The sequence below is a fragment of the Plasmodium gonderi genome, assembly GCF_002157705.1.
Source record: "Plasmodium gonderi DNA, contig: Chr07, whole genome shotgun sequence".
Lineage (NCBI taxonomy): Eukaryota > Apicomplexa > Aconoidasida > Haemosporida > Plasmodiidae > Plasmodium > Plasmodium gonderi.
In genome coordinates this window covers 333,166-342,500 of record NW_021628932.1, presented here as the reverse complement: position 1 = coordinate 342,500, position 9,335 = coordinate 333,166, and the positions used below count along the sequence as shown (strand labels likewise).

The 9,335-nt window shown below is 29.8% G+C and overlaps 4 protein-coding genes across 4 annotated transcripts in view; 3 read left to right on the top strand and 1 right to left on the bottom strand.

Annotated features, from left to right (window-relative positions):
- Positions 1 to 869, top strand: part of PGO_070600 (S1/P1nuclease) — a gene marked incomplete at both ends in the record, with an annotated part of 1,848 nt that extends 979 nt beyond the window's left edge. The window contains 3 exons of the mRNA XM_028686933.1: positions 1 to 114; positions 490 to 581; positions 771 to 869. The exon at positions 1 to 114 is cut by the window's left edge and continues 979 nt beyond it. Coding sequence (XP_028542734.1) covers positions 1 to 114; positions 490 to 581; positions 771 to 869 — 305 coding nt within the window. The remainder of the gene's footprint in view (positions 115 to 489; positions 582 to 770) is intronic.
- Positions 870 to 2,120: 1,251 nt separating this feature from the next.
- PGO_070590 (peptide deformylase) lies at positions 2,121 to 3,417 on the top strand (the record flags this gene model as incomplete). The annotated part of the gene is made up of 2 exons (XM_028686932.1): positions 2,121 to 2,390; positions 2,962 to 3,417. 2 exons carry the CDS (start codon positions 2,121 to 2,123, stop codon positions 3,415 to 3,417), a joined length of 726 nt encoding a protein of 241 aa, XP_028542733.1.
- Positions 3,418 to 4,245: 828 nt separating this feature from the next.
- PGO_070580 (ribosomal protein L35) lies at positions 4,246 to 4,773 on the bottom strand (the record flags this gene model as incomplete). The annotated part of the gene is made up of 1 exon (XM_028686931.1): positions 4,246 to 4,773. The coding sequence occupies one exon, from the start codon at positions 4,771 to 4,773 to the stop codon at positions 4,246 to 4,248; it is 528 nt and encodes a 175-aa protein (XP_028542732.1).
- Positions 4,774 to 7,988: 3,215 nt separating this feature from the next.
- On the top strand, positions 7,989 to 8,819 carry PGO_070570 (subunit of proteaseome activator complex; the record flags this gene model as incomplete). Its single annotated transcript, XM_028686930.1, has 1 exon — positions 7,989 to 8,819. The coding sequence occupies one exon, from the start codon at positions 7,989 to 7,991 to the stop codon at positions 8,817 to 8,819; it is 831 nt and encodes a 276-aa protein (XP_028542731.1).
- Positions 8,820 to 9,335: the final 516 nt, after the last annotated feature.

Here is a 9,335-nt window from a genome sequence, read left to right as displayed (position 1 = left end):
GGTTAATGAAAATTAACATTTTGAGAGCTGGATCCAGGATAGCCATAATACTTAATAGTATATTCGCGAAAAGGAAATTTTCAAGCCTGCGCAAGAAGTCTGAATTTGATAGAGGTAGGTCACGATAGTGGAGGTGTGTAACATAAGAAAATAACATGATAGAGATGTGGCACAAGAGATAGCATAGTTGGATATGCTTATTCATGCTGCTCTCATCTCATATGCTAATTCCACTGCTACACATCCATTCGAGGGAGTTGATGAATTTGTGTAACTGTTTAACAAACACGATTAGGAAAATCTGTGGGGTCATATTTAAGAACAAATTGACCATACAAAATTATTTTTGTAGTGAAAGCACTTGAATGAATGTAAACCTAATGAGTGATCTTACCTCGTAGTAGAGGTATAAAAAATATCAACATATATAGAAACAAACACACACATTCATGGTTATTTGCATATACCTAACTTTTCTCTTCCCCTCAGTTGAATATGAACAGTTGGAAAGAAACAGAGGCGCTTCTGTTTATAAAAAAAATGCTATATTTATAAATTTAACTATCATATTTGTAGTACTGGTATGGAAAAATCAAAGTTATAAAAAAAAAAAAAAAAGAACTAAAAGCAGGGAAAGCAGTCATTTGCTGTTTCTGCTTATTTGTTGACACATATAAGGAGCATATTCAAGAATATGTTTCCTCCCGCCCTCCCTTTCATTAAAAATGTTTACTTCTTTTTTTTTTTTCTTTTTTTATTCCATTTCGCAGATAACAATATTATATTTCAACTTTGTTCTTAACAGAAAAAATAAAATGTACCTTCCAAGCAAGACTGAAGAAATCGAGTTGCAAGCAAAGTGTAATTGATTATTCAGGAAAATTACTTTGAGATGAGAATAAGAGAAGGAAGTTTGAATTATGTGCATATCGAAGCAAAAATTTACATGGGATTATAGAAAATTTACAATCATATTTTTTTTTTTTTTTTTTTTTTTTTTTTGGGGTATTTTACCCATTTCGCATATTTTTAAAATAGTGTTAAAATCACCTCCTGATATATTTGTAGTTGTATACATATAATACACACAAGACAATATGTTCAAATTTGTTGTTAGTTGCGATTCGAAAAGTGTAGCGTCTTAGAAATGTTATATGATATTTATTCATGAAGAATAGGTAAATATATGGCTGCTTTGCATTCATCCATTTTTTTTTTTTTTTTGTCCTCACACTTTTTTCTTTTTTTTTTTTTTTTTTTCATTTCTCTCACTCTTCACCTGTCCCTCTTTTACTGGTTTTGTTGAACTCGTACATCTTATTTTAAATATATTTCTGTAAATTGAGAATTAAAAATTTGCAGAAGTTTTTGTTTTTATTTTCCTAAAAACGTGAAATATTTCAAAATAAAAATAAGTTATTCAAGTTTTATGATATTATTTATACACATATTAGTACACTCATTAAGGCTCCACTAAAGGTCTGAGAAAAAAGGTTGTTGTAGCTAAATATTTTCCTACACATGTATCGTTGTGTTCGGAATGTTTTATAAGTACGATCCTACTCATAAGTATGCTCAGGGGTTATGCCTATACCATTTATACACACACGTCCTTCTGCTTAAGTTAGATCTACAAAAATTTTCCAAATGGACGAAGAGCTCCCTAATATAAAGCAACCTTAACAAAATAAATGGTACATATCAAAATTGTTCAAACAGTACAAGGGGAGATAAGGCATAATTCATTTTTATGATAACATTAGGGAAAAAATATTTTTCCATTTTACTTTTCCCAGCGTGTTGAAATTTTTTTAATTGTGTACTTTTTTTTAGCACTTTTTTTTAGCACTTTTTTTTAGTACTTTTTTTTCCCATTTTTTTTTTACCAAACACTGTAAATGAATTCTTATATGCACTCCCCAAGAATAAAAAAAAAAAAAAAAATACAATGCATAAAAGGAACCAATTACACAATTCACATTTTTAAAAACTTGAGTAAAAAATAACAGAAATGTTGAATCATAATGAAGCGGAATAATGCATAACAAAAAAAAAAAAAAAAAAAGCAGTAAAAAAAAAAGAAAAAAAAAAGAAAAAAAAAAAAAAAGCCACTTTAATCAATGAGTAAACCGATAGAATATCAACTAATATTAATCTTAAGAATAATATCAATTTTTGTGATAATTTCATGGGGAGCATGTTCTGCATATGCAGTCAAACATCGATCCTATTTGCCTTTAAGCCGCTATAACATAAGAGGGAAAGAGAGAAGTGTATCCCTTAACTTATCAACTAGCCAAAATGAGTACAATTTGAAAATTGTTTTATACCCAGACCCTGTTCTTCGGAAGAAGTGTGATGAGGTGGTTCACTTTGATGATAATTTGAAGGTAAGGATGGACATATGTGTGATATATATAAAACTTATCCATTTATCATATGAGGAGGGAAGCCGCTTAGGAGAGAGAAGCCATTATAACAAAGCTCCCTTAAGAACGTGTCTACACATTGTATGGCATATAAGGGGGATGAAATGATAAGCCGCTTCTAACACATAGAAGCCTAAAAGGTCATACTGCATCATTTTTATCTGCACCTGATGATGATTTTTCACACATTTGTATAAAGAAAAAAGCAGATACGCGAACAAAAACATACCAACATGCACAGACACACTCACACATACATACCAACATGCACAGACACACTCACACATACATACCAACATGCACAGACACACTCACACATACATACCAACATGCACAGACACACTCACACATACATACCAACATGCACAGACACACTCACACATACATACCAACATGCACAGACACACTCACACATACATACCAACATGCACAGACACACTCACACATACATACAAACATGCACACGCACACATATGTATGCATAGAACCCCCCGGAACTTAATTGCTTGACCTTTTTCCCCACGACCATCAGACACTGATAAGAAGCATGTTCAAAATAATGTACGAAAGCAAAGGAATAGGATTAGCAGCACCTCAAGTTAATATCAGTAAAAGAATTATCGTTTGGAATGCATTGTATGAAAAACAAAAAGAAGAAAATGAAAGAGTTTTTATTAATCCTACAATTGTTGAACAAAGTTTAATTAAAACGAAATTAGTAGAAGGATGTTTATCATTTCCAAATATTGAAGGAAAGGTGGATCGTCCAAGTATTGTTTCAATTAGTTACTATGACTTAGAAGGTAATAAACATTTAAAAATTTTGAAAGGAATTCATGCAAGAATATTTCAACATGAATATGATCACCTTAATGGTATTTTATTTATAGACCGTTTTAGTCAAACAGAAAAGCATAAAGTTCGTGCTAAATTGAATGAAATGATACGTATATTTAAGAGTAATTTTGAGGAAGAGCCAGCAGTGTGAAGACATTCCAAGCAAAAAATAAAAAGGGTACATTCCCAGCTTGTTCGTGTGCATATAAGGACACGTTGATGTGGCATTTGTGCATATATATTTGTTATGTATTTGCTAAGAGCTTATGTAAAGAATCAGGCCATACAAAAGTAAGTGTGTGTTTATAGTGCTATTTTCATGTGGATTATTTTATTTTATTTTTTTTTTTTTTTTCCTCCCTCCCTTTTACATTATGTGTACATGTGTTTTGTAATTTCATCAGAAAAATTATTTCACTTCCCAACATTCAAAAAAAATAAAAAGTATATATAGTGAAGCTGACATGCAGATATCCTCTAATTATTTGTTCAGTTAGAATAATTCAAATGATAAGATCGTAAGAGTTGAATTTTTTTTTTTTTTTTTTTTTTACTAATCAGTTAACACATTAAGTCAATTTTCAAAAGTGGAAAATATGAAAACTCAGGATGTCAAAACGAAAGAGAGAGTTACATATCGATGCGATAAAATAAGCATTGTCATCCCTCTCTCAAAGAAAAAAAAAAAAAAAAAAAAAAAATTCAAATTAAACAAAAATTAGATAAAACTAGAAAAAAAAAAAAAAAAAAAAAAAGTTCTAGAGATAGGTTAACTCTGAGTGGATGCAACTGTTCAACATTGTTGATGCTGGAATGTACATATACACGTGCACATAAACAAAAAAAAAAAAAAAAAAAAGGTGAAGAACAAGGAGCAAAAAGACACTTTGTATATATCCCTTTGCATGATCTTACCATCTTGTTGGTAACTTCCTCTCGCATATTACTTATGAAGACGAAACATCATACAGTGGAATCTCTATGTATGAATGGCACTTTTGTACTTCTTTTCGATACGAGTAGATGCAATGGTAGTCCTCTTTCGCAAAGATGCCTTATTGGATGATGTTTTTTTTCGGAGCAGGTGACTTCGGCCAGCTTTTTTTCTTATAAGTTTTCCATTTTTCGTTATTTTAAATCTTTTAGCAATTGACTTATTCGTTTTGGGTTTGATATTTGTACATCCACGGACATGCAGAGTAAAGAAACGGTGGCCATTTTTTATCAATTCACTTTGTGCATGTAAAAATGATATGGTCTTAATTCGTGTCGTTTTCTTTTTTATACATCCGATTGAACCAACTGATCCGACTGATCTGAATGATCCGTTTGTATATCTTTTCGTTAATATATGCATGTCTACAATTTTTTTTTTTTTTAAACGTTTTCTATAAGCATTACTTAAGTATATTCTTTTTACACTTACATTATGAATTATCTTTTGGGTTTGAGCAATCTGTAGCGCGATTAGGAGCAACATAAGAATGCTGAAGAGGCAGCACGTCATAGTTCAGAATAATGTAGTGACAAGGACATGATTATTTTGGGTCCTTCTAAAGTCATCTATTCAGAAAATCCTGAATGCATTCGCTTTTGTGTTCTGTGTTCAGGTGTGTGTGAAGTTTCCATAATCCAATTTTTCTACTTATTCAATTCACTACTTTGTAAAAGTCCTTTTGCACACAACAAAAAAAAAAGAGAAAAAAAAAAAAATTCCTCATACATTTCTGTATATATCTATTTCGTCATAAAATAATAAAGTAAATTTGTAACATGAGTTGAGGAAAAAGCAAAATTTATTCTGTTCATTTATAACTTGATTTTTTCATGTATACTTGGTAACTTATGGAATATAAGTTAAGACCATACAACATGTTTAATGTACCTATTGAATATCTTTTTTTTTTTTTTTTTTCTTTTTTTTCTTCATTTAGCATATGTAAGGGATTATAAGCGAGTTAGCTTATATCCTACACGGTCTTTTATTATAAACTGGGGAGTTGGTGAAATATATTTAGGTGTAGCAATAGTTGGGATATTATATTCCATGTAGATGAAAAGTGTAAATCTAACGGTATATTTGCCCATAAATTCTACTTTGTGAGAAAATGAAGAATTTAGTAAATACGTAATTGAGTGAATTAGTATATACGTAAGTGAGTGAACTAGTATATACATAAATGAATGAATTAGTAAATGGGCAAATTGGTAATTGTACTTTTTATTTATTTTATTTTTTTTTCTTTTTTAAAAATGCCCCTAACCCAACTCCCATAACTGTTTCTGTTATAACGAACTTTAACAAATAGCTAACGGGATATGGCTATATTCTTTTCTTTTTTCTGTGTAAGTATAAATACAAGAGTTTTACACATTATATGATTTCTTGTTTGTTTTAAAAAAAAAAAAAAAAAGTACTAAAGGGCCATTACATTTTTATAAACTTATAATTTTTTTTAAAGGGAAAAAAAAAAAAAAAAAAAAAAAAAAAAAAAAAAAAAAAAAAAAGATAAAAATTGCAAGAATTTACACCATGCGAAGTATTCCACTTGCTTAAAAAAGGGTGTACAAGAATAATGATGATGTATCATATCTGCAGCAAGTTTTGATCTAAGATGTTACACAAGGGATTCAATCGTGAAATTAAGTGGGGAAAAAAAGAAGGGTTAAAGAATGGATTCTCAAACAAAAAAGGTTTTATGTAAACGCGGGTGAATAATCAATGACGAGAATATCCATGCATGTGTATGTGTGTCTCATGTACATCGTAGCAAGTACAAGGGGGGAGATATATGTATGTTTGTATGTATATGAGCAGGTAAACACACAAGTTTTGAATGTGCAAAACTGTTATGAGACCGTGACACCTACCCCTTAGGAGAACGAAAAAATTAGCATATAAAAGTTCTTTCCACTCCACAGCAAAACTGTTATAACCCCAGTAATCAGCCATAACATAATAAGAGAAGATAAACGAAATTGAAGACCCTTTTCAGGGAAACCTGTTTGATAAACAAAATGTGATATTGTTTTTTTCCTTATTCTGTGCTACCATATTATAGCACCTACCACATTTCTATCAAGTTGTGCTAGCTTCGGGGACTACATATGTATGCGTATGTGTATATGTATATGAATACATACGTAGATATATATATGTACATATATATTCTGTACTTACATAATGTAGATAATAATCTACTCTGCAACATGTATATATATATATATATATACACTTATATGCACGAAGGAAAAAAGTATATGGAAGATAAGTGTATGTTTTGTGATGAATTTTTACATAACAGGCTTTTTAGGAACCTTACATACTAACTAATATGTATATATTATCTCGAAATATTACCCAAAAAGGGTTTGACTCCAATGCATATAACTTTGGATCTACAGTCCTCTCTATACAAGGTAGTAAAAATGCACAAAGGTATAAATTATTCTTCGAACCTTCGAACCCACTTTTTTTTTTTTTTTTTTTTTTTTTTTTCCTTGTAGAAAAATAGAAAATTTTGGATCAATTTTGTTAAAAACGTTATTTATCTTTTTTTTATTTTTGCTTTTTTAAAATTATATATTCAAAAAAAATATACCCCCATAAAATATTTTTTTTTTTTTAAAAAAAAGCAAACAAACAAGTAAACAAACCGATGCATAGATTTGTTAATTTATTGCGTATTTAGTAGCTCTGAATGTGAATTGACATTCCAGCTTTTGTATACCAAGGGGAAAGATGTTAAAAAAGAGGAAGTTACATCGGCTAATAAGTTATTGATATGTGCTATACTTGAACATGATGTTATATGTATTTCTTTTCACGTATACTTGACAGGAAGGCTTTATTCTATCTACTAAGTTGAATATAAGTACATGCATAAACATGTACCATGTGTGTATATATTTTAATATATGTTGTGTATGTGTATACATGTGTATATATTTACGTACCTGCATACACGAAAATAGTGTGTAAGTTTCTAGAATTTCTTCTTCCCCTTTGAATAATCTTTTTTTTTTTTTTTTTTTTGTTTCTTGTGAATAAATTCCCCCCACCCCCTCCTCGTCCTAGTTCTCTCCCATCACGTAACCGAGCATGCATTTTCATTTAAAGAAAAAATGTTATACTGCTACATCTGTATTGTGTGCATACTAGATTTAGATATATATATATATATATACAAAAAAAAAAAAAAAAAAAAAAAAAATCCCCATTCTATATTTCTACATATTTTATTCTCTACTATTTTTTCCCTCTTACTTGTACCAAACGAAGAATTCCCAAAAAATTGTAAATAAGCAAGACACTTGTTCTAATTTTGTTAAGTAAACGTATATCCACCAGAAGAGACAAGGGGAGCTTTGTATTATAAAATATATTGTTATGTCATTAGAAAAAGGTTTTAAGGAGGAGAAGGAGAAAAAGGAAATATAGGAAAGGTAAATACAAACAGACGCAAGGGGGTAGAGGATATATATACATATATATAAATATATATACATAACAATCTGAGTAGAAAAGAAGACATAATAAAGGTTTTCATAATAAGGACAAATAAAGTGCCATTACAGTAGCACAGTGGAATATAATTGAGGAAATAGATTACACCCAGGAGAACTTGCTTGTTATCATCTTTTTGTATTATAAAGTCCTTTTTCACGCATTAATACTGTCGCCTTTTCTCTTTTTTTTTTTTTTTTTTTTTTGCACATAAAATGGATAACATTGTAAATAAAATTGATAAAATCGATCCCTTCGATCAAAAAGTAAAGGAAGAATACAACAAGTTTAAGCTTGACGTGACAAAACAAGCAATAGAATCATTGAGGGAAAGAATCCCCAAAAGAATAATTTATTTCAACACATTAGTGAATGTGAATTCAGAACCAGGTTCTATACTAGATGTTAGAGACCTTGACGCAAATTCGTACAAATATACAATAAATCAAACGGAAGAAAATGCAAGAAAGAAACACAAGTCAAATGATGTTGATATGACAGAAAAAAAAAAAGATTCTATAGAACTGAGTAAGAAAAGTTATATAAATTATGAAGAAAAAAAAATTGTAATTGATGAAAAAGTTATGTATACTCATTATGTCCCTTCACATAAACAAATATATGCAGAACTTGAAAAGATTAAAGCATATTCATCTGAACTTATAGAAATTATAGGTAATATAAAATTATGGATTCAACTCAATGTACCAAGAATAGAAGACGGTAATAATTTTGGTGTAGGAATACAAGAAGAAGCAATTCAAGAATTGGCTAGAGTTGAAGAAAGTGCATTTAATTTATATGATGCTATTGTTAAATATTATATGGACAGGGCGAAATTGTCAACTAAGGTTATGAAGTATCCTAATGTGCACGATTACCAAGAAGCTGTAAGGGAACTTGATGAAAAAGAATGGATTCATATAAAAATCACAATAATAGATATGCGAAATAATTATATTATGCTTTACGATTTGTTATATAAAAATTGGGAAAAAGTCGTTAAGCCCAAAAATGAGGATGCACATCACAGGATGACTTTCTAAGTTCCCCTTCACTGTTAAGGTTTGGGATTACTTTGCATAACCTAGCCCTTGCATGTGTATACATCCATGTGTTTCTTTTTTTTTTTTTTTTTTTTTTAACGCGCTTTTTGTGTAGAAATGTACTACATTAGGTGTAGGATTTATTTACCCACACATGCTAGGGCCAATTTATCAAATGGAGAAATTAAAAAAATGAAAGAATTAGAGGTGAAAAAAAGTGGAGAACGTGAAAAAAAAAAAAAAAAATTTAAATAATAATAAAGAAATAATAAAAATTCCAGTATGAACCTCAATTTGGCAATACTGTAATTAGTTGTAGCACACACACATGTTGATTTGAGGAATTAACAACATCTTGCAGTGGCAACGCCTAATGGATATTACATCATATGATCCAAGCAAGCATTTATTATCTTTACCATTGCATGATTATATTTGATATGTCATAATGTAATCGTTTCATTATGTCATTATGTGTCACTGATCATAAATAAGTGCTTCGTCTCATGTTACCTT